Genomic DNA, 23,955 nt, shown 5'->3' on the forward strand with positions numbered 1-23,955 from the left:
TCTTACAAGTTTAGAAGGACCAACCCATGTGAAAAATAAAGTTTTAGTTTGACTAAGTTATTTTAGCTTAGCTGTTCTGTTTAACTAAGAAAAATCAACCTGAAAATTTTGCCGTAATAGTTCAAAGTTTCCAGTTGAACTGAACATTTGAGATTGGTGTTTAATGTAACCTGGGGAATAAGTTTTTGGTGAGATCCTTTCAATTGGATATTTTACATTAATTTATGTTGTAAAGGAATAACTTGAATAGTAATCAGGTTTGAGCATGAGAGCATAAGCAGACATAACAAGTGCAATGTTAAGATGAAGATTACTGTAATTATGATGTACTAGCATCTGAACTGAGTAAAATGATTACAGCAAATCTTATTTTGTCTCTATATATTATATTTACATACTTCATCACTTAACTTGTATCAATCCCAAATACTGCAAAATATAAAATAAATATTATTTTGATTAAAACCAGACAATCATATTCTGCATTATCAACAGTGGCCCCATTCATCATTATTTCAAGAATATGCAATTGTATTAACAGTCTTCCTCTTGATGTCTACTTCAAATGGCTCCAGCTCTATAATAGGAAGACTGAAGACTGCCACAAACCAAAACCAACACCACTGCTAATTGCAAAATCATCTATCAAGAAACCCCATGTTGAATGTCTTTCCTGTGTGACACTGTGTGGGAATGAGTAGTGGTGTACTCATTTATATTGTAATTAGGGCAGAAAAACTGATGCTGGTCTTACAATCTCTAACTAACAGTGTATTGACTAACTCTGTGTCTGCAGAAAAAATACTAAAATGTTTACTATTAAAAATAACAGGTAAGTCTAAGATTTCTGATTTTGGTTTAAAAACAAAATAATAATTCTTTATTCTTTAAACAAATTCTTTATTTATTTATTATTATTCAGAGTACCCACCCTTTTTGGAGTCCCGGGAGGGGGTGCTAGAGGACATATCTTCTGGGGACTCCCTCGTACTGCTGGGGGACTTCAATGCTCACGTGGGCAATGACAGTGAGACCTGGAAGGGTGTGATTGAGAGGAATGGCCCCCCTGATCTGAACCCGAATGGTGTTTTGTTATTGGACTTCTGTGCTCGTCACGGATTGTCCATAACGAACACCATGTTCAAGTATAAGGGTGTTCATATGTGCACTTGGCACCAGGACACCCTAGGCCTCAGTTCGATGACCGACTTTGTGGTCATGTCGTCAGACTTGCGGCCACATGTCTTGGACACTCGGGTGAAGAGAGGGGCGGAGCTGTCAACTGATCACCACCTGGTGATGAGTTGGCTTCGATGGTGGGGGAGGATGCCGGTCAGGCCTGGTAGGCCCAAACGTATTGTGAGGGTCTGCTGGGAATGTCTGGCAGAGCCCCCTGTCAGAAGTAGCTTCAACTCCCACCTCCGGCAGAACTTCGACCATGTCCCGAGGGAGCTGGGGGACGTTGAGTCCGAATGGGCCATGTTCCATGCCTCTATTGTTGAGGCGGCTGACCGGAGCTGTGGCCGTAAGGTGGTCGGTGCCTGTTGTGGTGACAATCCCCGAACCCGTTGGTGGACACCGGCGGTGAGGGATGCTGTCAAGCTGAAGAAGGAGTCCTACCGGTCCCTTTTGTCCTGTGGGACTCTGGAGGCAGCTAATAGGTACCGGCAGGCCAAGCGGAATGCGGCTTTGGTGGTTGCTGAGGCCATGGAGAACGATTTTCGGATGGCTTCGAGGAGATTCTCGTCCACCGTCCGGCGTTTCAGGAGGGGGAAGCAGTACAGTGTCAACACTGTATATGGTGGGGATGTTGCGCTGCTGACCTCGACTCGGGACGTTGTGGGTCGGTGGGGGGAGTACTTCGAAGACCTCCTCAATCCCACTAACATGCCTTCCAATGAGGAAGCAGAGCCTGGGGACTCGGAGGTGGGCTCCCACATCTCTGGGACTGAGGTCACCGAGGTGGTCAAAAAACTCCTTGGTGACAAGGCCCCGGGGGTGGATGAGATACACCTGGAGTTCCTCAAGGATCTGGATGTTGTAGGGCTGTCTTGGTTGACACGTCTCTGCAACATCGCATGGACATCAGGGACAGTGCCTCTGGATTGGCAGACTGGGGTGGGGGTCCCCCTCTTTAAGAAGGAGGACCAGAGGGTGTGTTCCAACTACAGAGGGATCACACTCCTCAGCCTCCCTGGAAAAGTCTATTCGGGGGTCCTGGTGGAGCTGGAAAAGGGTGGAGTGCCCTCTCAGGGTTGGGAGCGAGATCCTGCCTCAAGTGGAGGAGTTCAAGTATCGCGGGGTCTTGTTCACGAGTGAGGGAAGAATGGAGCGTGAGATCGACAGGCGGATCGGTGCGGCATCCGCAGTGATGCGGGCTCTGCATCGGTCTGTCGTGGCGAAAAAGGAGCTGAGCCGTAAGGCAAAGCTCTCAATTTACCAGTCGATCTATGTTCCTACCCTCACCTATGGTCATGAGCTATGGGTAGTGACCGAAAGAACAAGATCGTGAATACAAGCGGCTGAAATGAGTTTCCTCCGCAGGGTGTCTGGGCTCTCCCTTAAAGATAGGGTGAGAAGCTCAGTCATCCGGGAGGGGCTCAGAGTAGAACCGCTGCTCCTCTGCATCGAGAGGAGTCAGATGAGGTGGCTTGGGCATCTGATCAGGATGCCTCCTGGACGCCTCCCTGGTGAGGTGTTCCGGGCACGTCTAACCGGGAGGAGGCCCTGGGGAAGACCCAGGACACACTGGAGGGACTATGTCTCCCGGCTGGCCTGGGAACGCCTTGGGATTCTCCCGGAAGAGCTAGAAGAAGTGGCCGGAGAGAGGGAAGACTGGGCATCTCTGCTCAAGCTGCTGCCCCCGCGACCCGACCTCGGATAAGCGGAAGAGGATGGATGGATGGATAATTCTTTATATTTATATAGCACTTTCTTGCTACTCAAAGCACTTTACATAGACAGTAACCACCACTGTGTAGCGCCCAACTGAATGATGCGATAGCAACCATTATTGCACCAGTATGCTCATGATACACTAGCTATTAGGTGGTGAAGGGGTGAGAGAGAGAGAGACACTTAGAGACAGGAGAAGTTTGGGGACCAGGATGGATGAGGCCATTAAAAATGTATTTATTATCTACCTATTTATGTATTTATTTATTCAAAGAGTTCCTGTTAAAAGGGGACAAATAGAGTTCTATCTATTTGTGAACCACAGTCTTTTCGAATGATGCCCAGGGATCTTTAACCACAGAGAGCGAGGACATTGGTTTTACATCTCATCTGAAGGATAGCATAATTTTACAGCACAGTATTCCCATCACTTGGATCCACACACAGACCACAGGATAAGTGCCCCCTGTTGGCCTCACCAGCACCTCTCCTCTTCCTGTATCAACCCAAGGTTTTCCTAGGTGGTCTACCATCCAATTACTGGCCAGTCCCAAACATGCTTAGTGTCTTGTGGATGACCTGTTCTGAAGTGCAGAATAGCTGTATATGGTATAGCTGTTTACATAGTTTAATTTAAAATATATCATAAGCATTTATAACATACTGATTAATGAAACTATAGCCTGCAGCAAGAAACACAAAGCACATTATATTTGCACACCAAATGTTTTAAATTTGGAATGAATGTTACAGAAAATTCAGTATTTCAGAGTAAGTAGTTGGACATAACATAAAAGTGACAAAATTACATAACAAAATATAATTTATATTTTAAACATATTTGTCCCTGATATTTTTTGTTTTTTCTTAGCATATTCAGTAACTTGGTTGATTGGAAATTCATTTTAAATTACAACTGAGTTGATTCCGTTTTATTTTATACAGTATGTGACATTTGTATTTGCCTAATAATGAGTATCCATCCATCCATCCATCCATTTTCCAACCCGCTGAATCCGAACACAGGGTCACGGGGGTCTGCTGGAGCCAATCCCAGCCAACACAGGGCACAAGGCAGGAACCAATCCTGGGCAGGGTGCCAACCCACCGCAGCTAATAATGAGTATTTGAATGTTAAAAGAAAGCTCTAAAAATAAGGACAAAACATTTTGCAGAAGGATGAAGGTTAAAGCCCTTCTGTCTGTCTCCTGCTGTAACATTCTTTATGCATGATATACAGTAACATTATACCTGAAGGAAATGGCAAATGAATTTGGCTCATCTCTGCTTCGTATAAGAAAGGCTCCATCACGGGGTATTCTACTAAGCATGTCCTCTGCTTCACCTCGACTCAGGTTTTGATAAAACCATCTAAAAAAGAAATAAAGGAGACCATGGGTAGCATATACAATTTTCAGCCTAATTTTTATTCTGCTTTTCCAGGTGATCTGATTGATTAATTTATTATCTACTAATTAGTAGGTCTGATGCTAAAGTTATTGTAGCCTTTCATCATTCGGTGTTGTTTACCTGGCTGTCAGTTCTGTTTGTTTTAATTATCATTATTAGGATACAATGAAGGGTGCAAATTGCACAAAAAAATAACAAAACAATAGGACAACAATAAAAGAGAGGTAAGCATTTAAAGCAAAAGTAGAAACATTTCTAAATGTCTTATAAATGTAAAAATCATACTGCTGTGCTTTTCTAAAGGTAGAATAAGAGTAGGGAAAAAGAGACCATCTAAATAAATGAGATCTATTATTATCACTAATTGTGAATTTGTGTGGAATAAAACCTGCAGCCACAATGGGTCCTCAGGACCAAGCTTGGGAACCACTGTCCTAGGGTATGTAAGAATGCTGAATATTAATAGTCCACAAATAAGGCTTCTACTGGATAAAGCAAATTCAGAAAACAGATTGATTGTTGGCTAGTGCAAAACCACAGTGACAGAGAGATTTGTATGACCTGCTAAAATTAAAGGCATTAAGGATGCAAGGAAAAAAATCAACCTCACACTTTAGACTTTCTTATGGCAATTTGGGCACTAAACGAAGTCAAGTGAGTAATTTTATAATATGTTTTATGAAAATGGATAAACCTATTGCCATTACAGTGAAGATTTAAAACCTCTCCTGCTATACATATACCCTCAAACCTGTTTAATTCAATTTATACTTGTGGCAGCAGTTATCACAAGGCAGGAGACAATCATGTATGAAACTAAACTTACATTCACTCTGAGACAATTTAGAATCGCCAGTTAACCAAAGATACAAGTATTTGTGAATTTCTAGGAGTAAAACCCAAGGAGACCCAAGAATAATATTCAAGTTTCACACAGACAACAAACCAGGCATAGGGTTTGAACCCAAGAAGAATCATTAACATCTGCACTACCTTCCTGCCTTTTCCATGCTACATTCATATGCAAATAACTTTTGCTTTATGTTTACCACACTTGACTGATGGCTCTTGTGTACATAGGCTAGAGAGCCTCCTTTATGTCTTGCACATATTCTGATTTCATATTTACTATACTTTTCCCTATTTTTGAAGTTGCTTATATCCTCTGAAGTAAACTTATAATGGTTCTGTTAATAAAGGACAGGGGATCCAACATTTTTTCAGACCAAAACCTTTATTATTAATAAACAAAACAGGGAGGTACTGTTATACAATATGGGGTTAAAAGAGAGTGGGTTATAATCTGACTCAAAGTATTAGTGTGAAAGTGGCTAATACAAGTGATTTTGAAAATCAATACAGCAGATGAAGTCTCCTACTTAGTAGTATTTGGTACTCTATACACATTTGAACTTTTGGCACTGATTACTATTGTTTGGATCACATGTTGACACTTAATAGTCTTCTCAAATACCCTAGCACCCTACTCAGTGAATGTGGCTCATAACCTTTCATTATTCTACATTTCACATTTGTTAGCATGGAATGCCCTTGACCCAGTTCTGTCAATTCAGATGATGAACCAGTGGTTCCTTAAATAATTTGCTGAACCTCTGGGTCTTCAAGTAGTGTAATATTTACATGCTTAACCTCTTCTGACTATGCAAATAAAGAGTTAAAAGTGTTAAAGCTAACATAATAACTCATCTGCTTTCTATAGCTAGTTTAGGTATCCTAATTATATAGTCACATGGAGATAGCACTCTAGTTTTAAGTGGGAATGCATATAAGATTAATCTTTAACAAAGTAAACCTGCAACCCCTTTAAAAATGAGCACTAAATGCATTTTTACACTATAATTAAGCCTGCATTTTCTAAAATAGCTGTTGCCTTTGCAAGGCTATGGGTGCCTGAGTACAGTAATATCTTGGGTAAGACAGAAAACAACAGGGATGGGATGACACACACTCGGCCATACTGGGCAAATGTACACTTGACAGTCGTCCTTACATTCATGTCTCCGTGATGTAGGAGAAATTGCAAACTCCACATAAACAACGATTGAATTTGAATCCAGCTTTCTGTAATTGTGAGACAAAAGGGCTAGGCTAGTGAATCCTCAACCTGACCCACACACTGACAACTGAACTCCGACTTGTAAATCTGGTACTGGAGTGGAATGAGAAAAGCAAGTTGTACAATTTATTGAATGCAGGTGGTGGAGTGGGACAAGTCAAATCAGGTTTACATTTCATTGTACTATGGACACATGACAACAATAAACCTGAATTGACTAAATATTAGAAAGATGGAATGGAGGAAGTTGTTAATAATCTCAGAATAAAATTGCAGATAAAAGATTGATACCCAGAGTTTCCTGTACTTTTAAATACAATACACGCACAATGATTTAACATCAAATGATGTTACATCATTTCACAGATGGCAGAAATACATGCAGACAGTAGGGTTACCATACCACCAAATTCAGTCCACAGCCTGACTGGAAATGCTCAAAGAAATCTTCAAGAACTGTTGATTAGCAAATGATTTCAAAGCATCCTCAAACGGTGATTGTTAAAGTGCATTAGTCAGCTGCAGAAACAGCTCACACAAGGGTGATTTACAAGATATTTTCAGTTATACCCCAGCCCCAAGTTAGTGTTTTAATGAAGAAAACATAAGATTTTAAAAATGTTTGAATAGATTGTATTTTGAAAAAGTGATTCTCTTTACGCGATAAATTGTCCTCAAAATTGAAGCAGACAAGATGATGCATCAAATGTAACATGGTTGTGCAGTGATCTGTGACATTGTCTTAAAGATTCAAAGACCTGCATTCAAATTCTGGGCACACTTTATTAGACGTTTACACAATCTGCTGGTGCCATTGTGAGCTTTCTTTCCATCCCAAACTTAAAAGGTATGTAGATAAGATTTTATCCCAGGAGTGTTTTTTGATAGTGAAAAGTGCTTCTTTGACTTGAATTGCCAAAAATAGGATTTTAAACTATGACACTACTCCCATTTACTGCACATTGTCTGTTGTGGAGTTTCTGGTCTGAAGACACAATCTGTCCCCATGCAACTACCAACAGACATCACAGTAGAAAATATCAAAGAATGCTTTCAGTGAAATTTTGAGACCAATTTAAATCCTCTTATTTTTAACCTGAAACTATAAACCGGTATAATAAAAACACCAGAATCTGAGGTGCATCTACTATGGTAGCATTCAAAATAAGTTGAAACAAAAAAAACAACAATTATGTATATCGTGGCACAAATTCACATTTGAGGTGCACATTATGGGCTCATTAAAGGGAAGCACTAATGAGGTAGTGTTATCTCTGATGGTATCATCCCTTCTTTCTCCCATAGCGCTGAGAAACTGCCAAATGAGAGCAAGTGATCTCACCCCTTCTGGTCCCTCCAGAAGAAAGCGGACTGAAGAACAGAGCGCCCACCTGAGTACTACCACTCTACAGAGCCTTGAACCTGGAGGATTTCTTTACTTTATTGCTTTTAAGTTCTGATGTTATTCCATGCACCACTGAGCGCCTGATTGTTTTTTGGACTCTTGGAAATATTAAAATTGGTGCCCCAATTGTGACCATTGTGTTCTCATTGTGTTCTGACATATAAGTGCATGTATACTGTATATATATTATATACAGTATATGTATATTACTGTATGCATGTATATATATATATATATATATATATATATATATATATATATATATATATATATATATATATATTATACATACATATACACACACCAGCTCAGAAAAAGTGGCAGGTTGTAATAATTAAATAATTAATTGACTGTCTCATTCTTCATTGGTGCACACTAATGCAACTGCAGAGAGTTGGTGGAGTAATTGGGGTGAGAAGGTGCTGTCTTTCTCAGTTGTTTCATCGGCTGAAACGTTGCACCCACAGAGCCTTATAAGAATGGACTGGCACAAGAAAAAAAAGAAAAAGGGAGGAAATGAAAGGAAAAAGGATAGTCAGAAGAAAAGAAGGTTAAGAGATGGAGACAGAAGGCAGGAGTGAGTGAGCTCAATAGAGAAATAGAAAGCAGGCAGCCTGGATGAGAGCCCTTGGAATTGAGCGTACAGCCAGCGGTCAGCGTTGGTGAAGTGGGTCACTCTGGCTGAGCGATCTCCTGAAGCCAGAGGGCCAGTGTTAGTAGTGACTGTCTGCAAGGCAGCGGGAATCAAAGGTTCAGATGGGGAGTCTCTCTGAAGCCATAGTCCAGAGAGGACCTGAGCCTGATTCTGGATCAGGAGCCCTACTGAAGGAGCTATAGACCAGTAGGGACCCAGACTCGTAGTGGACGGTTGGTTTCACTTGCCAGTAGGACATATACTCTGTTGTGAGATCCCTTCCAGGATAAACAGAAGAGGCATCGGTTTAAGAAGAGGCACCGGGCATTTAACAGAAAACAGTTTCCTGCCAGTTGTTTTAACCTCATTTTTATGAATTCTTTATTTATCTGATCATTTTAACCTCCACATCTCACCTATTCTTATGGATTATTTATTTGTTTAGGAACTTTGCACTGCACTTTTTGGACACTTTTGTTTTGATTTGTTTTAATAAAAGCACCTGAGCACTTTCACCATCCCCTTTCTTGGTGTGTTTGTCCCCATCTGTTTAGCTCATCCTAGTCATGACTAAAGGTGATGACCGCGTGAAGAGGCTGCTGGTGGAACATGGTAGTGTTGGGCCAACCCACATCATCACACACACACACCCACCGGGGCACATGTCTTTTCTAGAAGCTGATAATTTCCTTATCTGAGTACCACAGACATTCATAATATTTGAAATGGCTATTGCTGCTGGAAATGACTGATTTTATCATTTATTTTTCACATAGGGATTTGTGGTCATTATTGAATAATAAATTATAAATCAGTCATTTCCAGCAACAGTAGCCATTTGCAAAATTAATTTCTAACAAAAACATGGACATATAAAACTTTTTATCACTAGCATTTATTTATATACAGTATATATATATATATATAAATATATATATATATATATATATATATATATATATATATATATATATATATATATTTATATATATATATATATATATATATACAATTAGGTCCATAAATATTTGGACAGAGACAACTTTTTTCTAATTTTGGTTCTGTACATTACCACAATGAATTTTAAATGAAACAACTCAGATGCAGTTGAAGTGCAGACTTTCAGCTTTAATTCAGTGAGGTGAACAAAACGATTGCATAAAAATGTGAGGCAACTAAAGCATTTTTTAACACAGTCCTTTCATTTCAGGGGCTCAAAAGTAATTGGACAATTGATTCAAAGGCTATTTCATGGGCAGGTGTGGGCAAGTCCGTCGTTATGTCATTATCAATTAAGCAGATAAAAGGCCTAGAGTTGATTTGAGGTGTGGTGCTTGCATGTGGAAGATTTTGCTGTGAACAGACAACATGCGGTCAAAGGAGCTCTCCATGCAGGTGAAAGAAGCCATCCTTAAGCTGCGAAAACAGAAAAAAACAATCGGAGAAATTGCTACAATATTACAAGTGGCAAAATCTATAGTTTGGTACATCCTGAGAAAGAAAGCAAGCACTGGTGAACTCAGCAACGCAAAAAGACCTGGACGTCCATGGAAGACAACAGTGGTGGATGATCGCAGAATCATTTCCATGGTGAAGAGAAACCCCTTCACAACAGCCAACCAAGTGAACAACACTCTCCAGGGGGTAGGCATATCGATATCCAAGTCTACCATAAAGAGAAGACTGCATGAAAGTAAATACAGAGGGTGCACTGCAAGGCAGCCTCAAGAATAGAAAGGCTAGACTGGACTTTGCTAAAGAACATCTAAAAAAGCCAGCACAGTTCTGGAAAAAACATTCTTTGGACAGATGAAACCAAGATCAACCTCTACCAGAATAATGGCAAGAAAAAAGTATGGAGAAGGAGTGGAGCAGCTCATTATCCAAAGCATACCACATCATCTGTAAAACACGGTGGAGGCAGTGTGATGGCTTGGGCGTGCATGGCTGCCAGTGGCACTGGGACACTAGTGTTTATTGATGATGTGACACAGGACAGAAGCAGCCGAATTAATTCTGAGGTGTTCAGAGACATACTGTCTGCTCAAATCAGCTAAATGCAGTCAAATTGATTGGGTGGCGTTTCATGATACAGATGAACAATGACCCAAAACATAGAGCCAAAGCAACCCAGGAGTTTATTAAAGCAAAGAAGTTGAAAATTCTTGAATGGCCAAGTCAGTCACCTGATCTTAACCCAATTGAGCATGCATTTCACTTGTTGAAGACTAAACTTTGGACAGAAAGGCCCACAAACAAACAGCAACTGAAAGCCGCTGCAGTAAAGGCCTGGCAGAGCATTAAATAGGAGGAAACCCAGCATCTGGTGATGTCCATGAGTTCAAGACTACAGGCTGTCATTGCCAGCAAAGGGTTTTCAACCAATTATTAGAAATGAACATTTTATTTCCAGTTATTTAATTTGTCCAATTACTTTTGAGCCCCTGAAATGAAGGGATTGTGTTTTCCAGTTAGAGCACAGGCAGGTCAAGTGACTTGCTCATGGTCACAGAGTGTCAGTAGCATGATCTGAACCCACAACTGCCAGGTTTGAAGTCCACAGCCTTAACCACTGCACCACACTGTCTACTTAGCAGTATATAATATTAGTAATATATATAGTTATACAATCATTTAGAATATGCTGTACATTAAAATGAAATCTGAGTTTGATAACTGCAAATATCAATTTTCTTCAAGTTAAGAGATGTATAGACATTAGCTTTTTATTGATTTACTTTTAATGTTTCAAAGTGATGAGCCCCGGACCCAGCGATTCTGAACTGGATTTAAAAAGTTTGAAATGGATGGATGCTTTAATACGCTTACACACAAAGCAATAAAAATGACAGTTTACTACATGCTTTGCTTTAATTTTTGGGAATTTTGTTGTTTTTTTCCCTTCCCATATAGATTACAAAAATGAGCAATCACTATAATATTGTAACTATGTAGTAAACATTTAATGTAAAGAGTGATTAAAGTAATAGTACTAGCATAAAATTCACAAACCTCATAAGATATGTTGAAAAAGATTCCTGAGGAAGTGTGGATACTTTTCCTAACCCACTTCTACTTTGTGATAGGGTTTGAGCACATGACCATTTGTTTTTAATATAATTTACCGTAATATTTTAAGCTTATGTATGAAGAAGGCCAAGACAAATTAGAAGTTATAAGAATTTCCCAACAGGCCAACTTAAAAGGTTAATGTATTTTAATGCTTAGTTTTTGGCCCTTACTGAAAACCTTCCTCCTTTTTCTTCCCCTCAGACTTCACACTCACTCTTTGTCTTCGTGCGGATTTGGTTTGGGAACTGCATCTGTTAATCGTAAGTCAAACTCATGACAACGCAGAGGATTTTCCCTGTAGTGCTGAACAAGGCTGTAGATGCTGTCAAAGTGGAGGTTGTCTGTAAGGTAGTATTTCACTTGGCCATTTTCAGTCAGAGAGCGAATCCTGCAATGCTGTACTCGTCCTCCTCTCCTGTGGAAAAATACAAATACTTAACAATTGTCATGAATATACTGAAAAATATGGGCTCTTGGCTACTGTATATGTTGATTAGTATTTCAAGAGCCACTTTAGAGATGGCAATACTGTGTTATAGACTTGAGATAAAGTGTTTAAACCAGAAATGGATATGCAAAGTTGCAAGTGGGGAAAATTACTCTTTGTGTTAATGGAGAGCTTTATTTTACCAGTAAAGAATTGCTCTCTGCCAGCATGTGCTACAGTAAAAATTGGGTAAGGAAAAATGTACTTTGAGTCTTTGGTGCTTTACTAAGTTAAGTGAGCAGAATCAAATGTCTCTGGGGATGGTGTATGAAAAATGTCTCTATCAATAACAATGCACTCAGTTTGGGAAAAATGTTTTCCAGGTTAAACAGAAGAAAGTCAGTCTGGAGGATGTAGAATGGTTGTAGATTAAAGAAGTACAATTTATAGATATTGAAGTAGAAGGAAACAACATACCCATCAATAGTCAGAGATCATGGCAGAAAGTTTAGAGGTGGCACAAACAAAAAGACTTCACTGATACTATATAAGGGAAAAAACAGACTTGCTGTATTACAGTCTCGAATTAAACACTGGGTATGATGGCAGAAATGATGTTCTGTGACTTTGTTTTATACTGTCATCATTTAATATTTGTAAAAAACTGAACACGTGGTTTTGTACCCTTCAGGCATTTTATCTCTATGCCTGTTATATTAATCTAAATGAATAAAGTCATGTGCAGATGTGGATATTAATTCCTTTTTCAGGACTAAGTAAGATGTCAGATATTGGGATACTCAATGCAGAGCCAGTAGATGACAAAGGCATCGACAATCGACTTCTATTTATTATTGGCCCAACCTGAGGCAGCTTTCTTGTGTTGTGAACAAAATATAAAACCTGTTGCTCTCTTGTCATGTTGCATTTGGAAAGGTTGACTATTGAAGTTGTTTTGAAGAATTATTTTCTTTATTTTATGCATTTTCTTTTCAAAGTTAAATTATAGAATTAGAGTGCAAAAAACAAATGAAGCTTATTTTGAAAAGCGTAATGCCCCTCAGACCCCATACTCAATTACTACCTAAAATATATTGTGCCTAAACTAACTCAAGCAGTCTAAAACAGCCATCCATCCATTTTTCAACCCGCTGAATCTAAACACAGGGTCACGGGGGTCCGCTGGAGCCAATCCCAGCCAACAAAGGGCGCAAGGCAGGGAACCAGTCCCGCGCAGGGTGCCAGCCCACCGCAGGACACAGACACACACACACACCCACACACCAAGCACACACTAGGGCCAATTTAGAATCGCCAATCGACCTAACCTACATGTCTTTGGACTGTGGGAGGAAACCGGAGTACCCGGAGGAAACCCACGCAGACACGGGGAGAACATGCAAACTCCACGCAGGGAGGACCCGGGAAGCGATTACTAAAACAGCCAGTAATCTTTTTTTAGGTAAGATTCAATTCATTCTAATGGAGTAAATTAATTTTTTAGCAGGGTAGTGACTCACATGTTCAAAGAAACATTGGAATGGTACAAGAGTGATAAAGTGAACATTCTTAAGTTGTTTGATCAAAACTCGATAACATAAATTCAATTTAGAATCTGTGACGTGTTTAAAAAATGTTAGTCCACAAACTTTGCCCTAGAAACCAGAGTACATCTGAAAGAAGCATAAAAGAAGGCAATGACAAAGATTATTCCTAATCAAGAAGCAGGTAGACAACAACCCAGAGAACCTTAGGTATTTGGGCAGCAAACATTGACATAACCAAATATTCAAAGCATGCACAAGCTTATGCAAACAACATATTTCACTTTCTTGAATTGGCTTTAGTAAATCAGTTTATTTTTTTAAATATGTAAGTTTGCAAGAAAAGTACAGATCAAAATAAGATGTTTATGTATTTTCTGCGATCAAGATTTGCAGACTGAATAATTTTATGCAGTATATAAAACATGTATCTGAGCTTTTTGACAAGCTGGTCAAGAAGGAGAAAAGCGCTTGTACTGATTGGCCAGACAGAGTTTTTGTGTAATGTAGACAAGCAAATTCTTCTCTAGGAAGTAGATCTGACTTAGTCTCATCAGTAGTATGTTATTCCATGACCCCGGCTGAGTATAATATTGTCCAAAACTGATTAGCATATGTATAAATTACTACACATGAGTTAATCTTTACAACATTAGTAAATCAAATTAAACTTTACATTGATCAAATCAAACATACCAAAATGATAATGTGTAATCATTCACAAAGGTGTCACTCTCTCTGACTAAGAAAGTTCCATCTCGTCCCCCAGACTCATTACAGAATTCCTGAAGCAACCGTTCTGCTGTCTGTCTTCCTTCTGTCATCCTGCCATGGAACCATTTCTCCGTAAAGTGCATTTCTGACTTTGGTATATTCTGAAAATGAAAGGCTGTCAGATTCATAGAATACAAACAAGAAATATTTTCTAACAAAAAAAAAAATAACTTGTACTAATTTGGTCCAAGCTCATTAAAAGGAATGGTAGAATTTAAAATAAAATATTGTTCTAAATAATGATATCCTGAAGTAGAGAAATTCTCAGACATTTGTGCTTGGTTGTGAAATTGAAACTAAAATAGCACATGTTTGCAGGTTTCTATAAATTAAAAAAAAAAACCTCACCTGATTTCCATCTTCCTCTGATTCATATTCATCAGCATAAGAGAGCTTATTATCATGGATAACACAGTAGTGACGATTCCACTTCTAAAAATTTGAAGTTGTAAAAAATGTCAGATTGATTAAGAAATAAGAAATCTACTTGGAGTTTTTAAGAAATTATATAAATCCATCAAATATCCCAAATACAGCTGTCACAAAATTGGAATATCTAAAAATTACACAGACTCTAAAAACATTTTTTTCCACATTTGATTTATTTTGTGCATACTGTAACTTAACTGATAAATATTATAACAGTTGGGTGTCAATTTATTTTGGGACACATCAAAATATACATTAGCCAGTCATTGTGACAGTCACAGCAAGAACACTGAGCCATTCAGTTTTGAAAATTAATATTTTGTGAAGATATGCTGTAAAAGTAGAAATGTTTAGAATCTACCGTATACTTTTGGATTCCTACAGCTCAGTAACTCCAACAATGCAATTTTTTAAATTATCAACACAGAAGACAAAAGTTCAGTAATACAAGGTTTAATTTTTTAGATCAATAGAATGCCTGATTAAATTTGTATTTTGGATTTTTTAATCAATGGCTCTTTAGTCCGTGTTCTGTGTTAGAGGCTCCTTATAGTGTATCTCAGTAGGACATACAGTACCAGACACAACAGCGAGTTTACAGTAGTTATGATTTGTGATTTAACTATTTATAAAAAAAAAGAATGAAAGCCTTTAATATAGTGACTCATCAGTTTAATATTGAGTTTTGATTGCGTTGACATCATACACTGCATACTTCATGCTTTTTGTATGGGTATTGTAGTCTATCATACTTTTATGATATAGTCAGCTCTTCTGCGTCATAAGGCATTTTATGAATTGTTCTGTGATTGAAGCAAATGTTTCCAATTATACACCAGTCTAGCATTCATCACTAAAAAAGGTCCAATTTTGATTTGTCTTCAAAAACATTATTGGAGATATCTTAAAGGTAAATCTGGGTACTTTTTGGCACAAACTAGATGAATGTAAACGTGTTTCTTAGGGCACATTATTTTCTCTCTACTCTTTCTGGTCTTTTGTCAATCTAATTTTTGCATTGTATGTTAGACAAGAAGGATTTCTGTGAAGGCAAGAGAGGTCTGCTGATAAGTATATATATAAATCGAGAGATTTATTGTGAGTTTTTGCATGGCAATTAAAACAGTAACACTGACATTCTAAAATAGCCATTTTTCAACAAAATCAGAATTGTCAAAAATCTGAGGCCTTGGTATACATGAGAGATCGACATGATTTTTGTAAGATCTTCCAGACAGAGAGGTATTAATGACTTTTTTTACACAACTCTCAAAAATATCTTTTTATAAGGCAAAAACTTCTTTTATAACCATTTTTTGAGAGCTTCTCTTGAAAGGTGCAAGTGTGTGGCTCAAAGCAAAGTTTAGGTGTACAGCTAGAATGAGTTAAGTAATTGGAAGAATTTGGCGTGTTTTATCTATTTAAATCACTTTAATATAGCACATCATTAAGGTCTGCTTGAAGATCTGACCAAATATAGTATCAAGATATGTGCAAAAACTCAAAAAAACAAAAAAGGTGGTGAGATTTTAGTTGAAGGAATAGTTGGTGCTTTTGCCAGCCTTTGATCTTTTTATTCTAACTAGACTCAAATTAGAGTGACTTTATAGTATTAAACTGGGTCTTCACTTTAAGTCACTTCCCCTTTGTTTAAACTGAAAAATGGGGATGTTTTAACTAACAAATTCTAAGCAAAATTATTTTAGACATATGTATGGACTCTGTTACAACCAAATGACATTTACAGGTTTTGTGCATAAAAACTAAGCATATACACTGAGAAAAATTTACACTATAAAATGGTGGAGAATATCATTAAAGAAACCTTGTTGCATAGAAGATGTTATTAGAGAGAAGCCCTCTTATTTCCCATTGTAAAAGATAACACCTACAGTTACACATGTGAGTTAGAGCTTTTTTATATATACTTGTTATGAAATCTGGCTTTTCAACTGGCCTTATTATAGTAAATTAAAAATATCTTTTTAATTCCTACTCATATTTTACCTCATCAATTTGATCCCAGATGTACAGTTCTCCTTGTTTTATGCTTTTTCGAAGATCCGTTCTGCTTACATATTCATCATTAATTAAATCATCATCCAGAGTGGATAGTTTTTTATGCTGAAAAATAAGAGGACAAATATATGGTATTTAGGAAATTATTTCTAGAGAAATACTGTACCTATGGAAAAGAGTACACATTTTCTGTAGCAAACGTTTAGTGTAAATTGAAGTATCCTTCAGTAATACAGTGCAGGACTATCGTCAATTGTGAGTGAGCTACACACTCTGAAATTACCCGAACACAATTGGAAGAATCCCAGGCTCATGCCGCAGCAGCCGTTCGGACGGAGACCTCTCAGTCATTGCTAACCCAACTGACCTACCTAACAGAGGATGACAACATCGAAACGTATTTTTTGATTTTTGAACGTACCACAAAATGAAATGCATGGCTGAGGTCGGAATGGGCATACCTACTGGCTCCCTACTTGAAGGGGATAGCGCAGAGGGCTTATTATGACTTAACTGAGGAGCAGGTCGGCAACTATAACGTTCTAAAAGGAGAGGTGTTCAAACACTATGGCATATCTCTGGAACAGCAGGCAAGAGAATGGAGGGAGTGGAAATTTGACACGGAAAGGCCGCTACGTAGGCATTTGAGGCATGGAGCAAGGTTTGTCACTGGCTACGGCCCAACATAGACAGCTCCCATAAAATGGCCGAATTGCTAGCCTGTGAAACATTTGTGCATGCCCTCCATGATGATATAGCCCAGCAAATCCAGAGACAAAATTATGACAACATGGACACCTTGATCAAGATTGCGGAACATCACTGGTCGGCTTGCATATCGGGGCAGTCAGAAAGGTTCTCTTGCCAGACCCAACAAGCACGTGGAGCAGCCCCTGAGCCCTCCCGACAACCACCCGTGCCTGCCATCTGAAAAAGGGACAGACAGTACAATCTGCCACACTGTTTCAAGTGTGGGGAGCTTGGTCATCTGTCCCCAAATTGCATCAATGAGCCCATGGACTGCTCATTGATGAAGGGGGAAAGGTATTGTGCCACTGTGATTAATCCTTTGTCTTTTCCTTATATAGGTGCAGTTATTATAAATGGCAGGAAGGTAAGGGCAATGTTCGATTCCGGGAGTAACATTTCCATTGTTTCTTCCCGATTCATTGTACCGTGACAGTGGCTTAAACTTAAAACCAGCCTAAAATGTATTCATGGAGACGTCCGGTATTATAAAACTGCTAAATGTGTGGTTACGGTGGATCGCGTTATGATAAAAATGACCATGGCAATATTACCAGATTCTCCATTTCCTGTCATATTGGGGAGAGACTGGGAAGAAATTAACAGCAGTAAAAATGTAACTGTTCCTGAAAGAAATTTGGGCTTTTTGACTGCCTCCCAATTGCACGTGTGTGACAACACCAAATACTTTTTTGCTGCACTTTTTAAGTAAATGTCACAATTCACAAAGAAAAAGTGAAATTTTAATGGAACACATTTTTTTTTCATGCAAAGAGCATCACAATTACTGCAACACTGATCATTTTACACACTACTAATGAACAGTAAAAACTACTTAAAAAACTACTGGAACAATATGTACAAGGTGCAACTGATGCCATGGATGAAATTCAGTAAATCACTGAGCCAACTGTGCTTGATTTGGCTGCACGCAAGTACACAGAGCTAAGTGCTGATGCTTGCAGGCTAGTCTAGTGCAGCAGCTCAATCCCAGAGCCAGTCAGGCTGCAGTACTGCAGGGTGTCAAGCTTGGGTCACAGAATTGCACAGAAACACAGGAGATTGTAGAGACAGGAACTTTATTCAAACACTTCAAACAAACATGTCTCTTTCAGAAGTAAAACAAGCTCAGTATGCAGTTAGTTCTCAGTTAAAGAATAGACAAACATCATAGGTGAGCACAACGGGAGCAGGACCCCCAAGCGTAGTGTCGTGCGATAAACATATCATGCGACAGAGCATCCGCAAGTAAGCCCAGTAAGTAAGGGAGCAATGTGAAGGTAGTCTATCAGAGTTTTTTAGGAGGGTTTTTTTGAGGAGCGTCCGTGTCTTCTAGGGGTGCGTTCAGCCCCCTTGCTTACAAGGGGCTGGCAGTGGTCATGAGCTGTCTGCTCAACGAATGTACAGCACTGACTGATCAGCTCCTGCGTGGTCTCAAATGGCACTGGGAAACGACTACAGCCGGTTGTGGCAGTTTAAGGGTTAAGAGGAACAAAACTGAAAACACAAGAACATTCAGCTGGAGATGCATCACAGTCAATCAGCAGCAAGGAGAAATTAATAACGCTGTAACGCTCCGGTGCCTTTAAGATTTACACCATCAAGAAGATAGCAATTTATTTATTTTTATGGTGGAGATTCCAGGGACGCACCCAGCCTCTGCCCGACCCGCACACACTCACAAACAGAGACAAAAACAAAGCAAACCGGTAATCAAACAGCAAATGAAGAATGTAATGAAAACAAATGAAAACAATAATACCACTCCTGTTCCCCTTACAGTGATTACACATTAAATACAACAAAGCACAAACAAAACACACACAGTAAATCATGAAAAACGTTCATGAAAAATGGCAACGAATGAAATGTAATGGTGAAAATAGATAGTCCAGAGATCTGCACGTTGAATGGGAATGTAAAGATAGTCCTACCGCTACTTCCTGAAATGGTGAAGACGGGTGGACGGGTTCAGGAGCGCTCTTTTCTTTGCAGGATGGCCATGAATCCACTTACAGTCTTCATGTACACAGGCAGACGGTAGACAATCCAGACGCCAACCACGAAACGATCCAACACAAAACGAATAAGTACAGGTAATCCAACAGAAGGCAGACAGACAGGAACTTGAAACACAAATTACAAAAACTTTTTTTTTTGCTTTTGGTCACTGACCCCCTTTTTAAAAGCCATGCTGACATCCTTTGACCCCAACAGCCCCATCACCCTCAGCAGAAAACCAATCAGAGCTACTGCATGGACTGCTGGGAGTTGAAGTTTCAAATTCTATTGGCTACTTTTACCATCCCAAGCCGCATTTTCCTCTACAGTTGCTTCCTGTTCTCTCTACAGTACAGTATTGCCACGAAAAACCCATAAAAATTGCGGAGGATATTTGCGGTTTCCGCTAACAATTATTAGATAGGTTCTAAGGAAAAATCCGCGAATGACTGAGGCTGCGAACTCTGAACCACGACTTTGCGGGGGTCTACTGAATGTATATAGGTGTGCATTGATGACAGACAATAACAACACAAAATTATGAACAAAAACATACAATTATGAAAGCTTAGTTGAAGGCACATAACTTATGAATTCTGATCTTTTAATTTGTGTGGTTAAGATGGACAAGTTCTTTAGCAGGTTGTGAAGCTTCTATTGACTGTAAATGGTGTTAATTTACTCACAGCTAGTCTCTGCATTGACTTGTGCTGTTCTCCCAACAAAGTTTCTGTATGCACAAGTGTGTGAGTTACTATTCTGTGTTTTCTTACTGGATTTGGGAATACTTATACCTCAGTTAGAACTTATCCTTCACAAAGATTATCACCTTTCAGTTACAGTTACACTAATAAAACAATACATTAGCTGACTTTGTCCTAACCTCTAACTAAGAATCTAAGAATCAAAGAGGATGTACTTAATATTTCTTTGTGTAAGCAATGCTTTGTCTCTTTCCCAGTCATTTTTCTCCACACATGTGCAAGGATCTTTAGCAAGGAAGGAGCTTGTCTCTTTTTTGCATTTGTCACACCCTCTGGCTGTGGGCAGTACTGCAGTTTCTTGTTAATGTTTTAGACACACACTGTATTGGTCTTTTTGTTGCTAGCAATATCATGTCTTCTGAGCAACTGGTGATCAGTCAGTTGCAGTTTTCAGCAAGATGATTGGGTGGCCTTTCAGTCTTCCTCTGCTTGGGCACTTGCTATCTTAGCAAGGCTCGGACTAATTGGCACCACTCATTCAACTCCTGTTATGGATGGTCTCCCATTTTTTTACTACCTGTCCCAGTTTCCCTTCTGGAGTAGAAGGGATTGCTCCAGCTTTGTTATGGACATAACCTATAATCACTGTGGTCTCTGTTATACAGCAGAATTTAAGGCCAGGTGAGCAGTGAGCTTGATGGAGGAAGCAGTGAGTTTGTAGGTGTTTTAAAGGCAGGAGTGAACAACTTTCTATTAGTTTCTTGGGGCACAAAAGCCCATCCTTTTTGGTTGGCCATTGGTGCAAAGTTCTGTCTCTCAAGGTTATCAGTCCTTAAATTATAGCTCTTTGTTTAAGCCGAATGTCTAACTGGTACCTCAAGAAGACGGCTCAGAGATGTCACTTGGTGACCATTTTAACAGATGAGCCACAAAGATTACATTCCAAAGGCCAAGTGAAAAAGAAACTGATATTAAGAAATTCTGACAGTGGCTTGCTAAGCCAGAACTTGTGTTGAAGAAGGCAAAATAGATAATGCCAGTCTATCCTACACTGCCAAGATAGGCTCTGTGATTGGCTTCAAATGACTAATATAATTACAGTACATATGAAATACACCACTCTACAGAAAGCCTAAATGCTGAGAGGATAACAGTTGACAACGGAACTCAATCATGAATACTATGCACCTATATAATTCTTTGATAATAATGTGAAGAAGCAAAACTCTGTTGGAAATTCCATGAGCACAGTCAATTTCATTTTTAGGAAATCAGAAAAATGCACGGTTTAATCAAATACTGTAAACATAGACTGTCTAATCAAACTAAATAGCAATACAAGAACTTTTTTGTATACGGGAATAACTATTAATAATATTTTAACAAGCACATGTACAAATTTTAGACATTTTGACCATAGAAATGAATTACAAACATGTAGATTTAAGCAGCACGAGTTACATGAGAATTTATTTTTCTTTTTTTAAAGGATCATTTGCTGTTGTCCAGAACTGGCTATTGCAGTCCTTTAATGATCTCACAGCTGCCTTCAGTACCATTGAAAACAACAATCAACTAAAGTGCTAAAAAAAATCTATGCTCAATTGTAAGAACATGATGATCCCATGTGCATTCTCTTCTTTGGTCAGACTGCACCACCTTGCACAGACTGACATAGCTTTCATAATGGAAAGAGGAATGACCCCATGTATTGCTCTGTCAGCAGTGCATGGTTTTTTAGCCATTCAGCCTGATAAACCTCTGCCTAGGCTACATTCCTAAGGACAGTTTCCAATGGGACTGTTTCCTCATCATTTGACATTTGAGTGATGACAGTGGGATTGAGAAAGCACTAGAAACGAAAGAACTTCCCAGGGTGTGGTGCTATCCCTCAGTCGCAAAACAGCAAGCCATTGAGAAGCTGTAGTGTTGCCTATTTCAGCATGCAATGGAGATATTTCACTTGATGGCAAGGACATGGAGAGGAGAAGCTCTAATGATTCAAGACAGGTAAGATATGGATTAGAGAGAACAGAAGAACAACGTACTGGAAAGAAAAACCAAAAGAAAAGGGACATTTCACAAACTCACTTTCCTGTTTCCAATCTTCTAGGACACAAAGTTTAGAAAATGTGTGATCACTTAATGAGTTTGTGGTGGAGGCATTGTAATGCTAATGGAGCTGATTAAAATGAAATTTTTAATTGCTAGGTGCACCTAAGTTGTTTTACGTTTTATATGTTCATGTGATGTTTATGGAATTGTAATTGAAAGATTCAAACCATGCTGTAGATTTATTTTCTTATTTTATTTTATTATCAAATATCTGAACATGAAAATATAAAATATGTTAGAAACTTGTTATTTGTATGTTTAATTGAATTAAATCTTTTTTTCTTATTTATTGCTTTGGGGTCTGTTGATCATCCTTAAACACATATCAGTGAATAAGCACATTACAAAAAAATTACTTTTCTTACATGGAAAATCATTAAAGCACTCCACCAATACATAATTCAAGAAGACTGTAAAACAAATTAGTGTAGGCATTAAGATATTTAAATAATTCACTTTTTTCTTTTCATTGGTGGCTGCTTTAATGATTAGAGTTACATTAGTTATTTAGGGTTATATACATGTGTGTATGATGATAATTTATTATAAAAATATTCTTAATAAATTATTGATCCTGAGTATTCTATAGTAATTGTATATTACTGAACACATTTAAAATGAATTATTTAATATTATAGCACTGTTTACCTTTTCAGAGTAATCCTACAAACTGTGTTGGCTATATCCCTATGTATGGAAATTCCTGTACTACAGAGAAATGTTTATCAAATCAAATGTTCTTAGCATGTACATAACTCACATAATTAGGTTATAGAAAGAGAAACAATCAATTTCAGAAAATATGGTCATTTGGCACGTCAAGCTTACCTTAAGTATGATTTTTCCTTTAAGCTGATTTGGACTAGGCAACTGGTCAGCAAAGGCTTCGACTGGTTCAGTTAATAACTTGTCACCAAATACCTCTTTGAATTTTTTAGCCATATACCGTTGTTGGTCCACACAACAGTGTTCTTCAATGGACAAAATAACTGGAAACCTATGGAACACAAATTAAATATTAGATTAGACAGAGCTCATCTGACATTAGCGACCTGCTGTTATAGTACATAGGCTGGCAGACAAATGTAGCATCAAAATCAAGGTTAGACTATTTGCTTTTTAATGTGCACCTTGAATAATTTTACTCAAGGAATCTTCCGTATTTTCAAATTATATCACTAATCTACTTTCACTCGGTTCAGATTCACTTGATAACAGTTACTACATATTGAACCTTTGCAAAGGTAATCTAATTTTTCTTTCTTTGAAAGTGATGGCATAACCTTAGGGCTCTCAACATGGCAATAAGAGTAAGTATTCGGTAAGCAATCAGCTGATATGATATAGTAACTTACAGTTTTGATTTAACGACACTATACTGTTTGTAAAAATTAAAGTACACTTTGAAATTATTATGAAATAAGAAAGAATTATTACAACATAGGCTCTATTTTAGGCATGGAGCTGGACAGTTTGACATTCATGGCAGATCGATGGGCGCTGAGCAGGCTCCTGTCAATCACTGACAAATCCACTGCATCCACTAAACAGTATCATCTCCAGACAGAGGAGCAGCTTCAGCGACAGACTGCTGTCACTGTCCTGCTCCACTGACAGACTGAGGAGATCGTTGCTCCCCCATGCTATGCGACTCTTCAACTCCACCCAGGGGGGTAAACGTTAACATTATACAAAGTTATTT

At 38.5% G+C, this 23,955-nt stretch overlaps 2 protein-coding genes across 3 annotated transcripts in view; both read right to left on the reverse strand.

Annotated features, from left to right (window-relative positions):
* meak7 (MTOR associated protein, eak-7 homolog) overlaps positions 1-23,955 on the reverse strand; it is a 514,074-nt gene that overhangs the window by 122,231 nt on the left and 367,888 nt on the right. The window lies entirely within an intron of this gene.
* The window catches only part of LOC114658113 (1-phosphatidylinositol 4,5-bisphosphate phosphodiesterase gamma-2-like), a 198,976-nt gene that overhangs the window by 30,917 nt on the left and 144,104 nt on the right, over positions 1-23,955 (reverse strand). Inside the window, exons 14-19 of the mRNA XM_028810160.2 lie at positions 23,082-23,250; positions 16,675-16,791; positions 14,587-14,670; positions 14,161-14,339; positions 11,708-11,908; positions 4,147-4,266 (exon numbers count right to left, since the gene is read on the reverse strand). Of these exons, the coding sequence (XP_028665993.1) occupies positions 4,147-4,266; positions 11,708-11,908; positions 14,161-14,339; positions 14,587-14,670; positions 16,675-16,791; positions 23,082-23,250 (870 nt within the window). The remainder of the gene's footprint in view (positions 1-4,146; positions 4,267-11,707; positions 11,909-14,160; positions 14,340-14,586; positions 14,671-16,674; positions 16,792-23,081; positions 23,251-23,955) is intronic.

Source organism: Erpetoichthys calabaricus, chromosome 9 (genome assembly GCF_900747795.2).
Source record: "Erpetoichthys calabaricus chromosome 9, fErpCal1.3, whole genome shotgun sequence".
In the NCBI taxonomy this organism is placed as follows: Eukaryota; Metazoa; Chordata; class Cladistia; order Polypteriformes; family Polypteridae; genus Erpetoichthys; species Erpetoichthys calabaricus.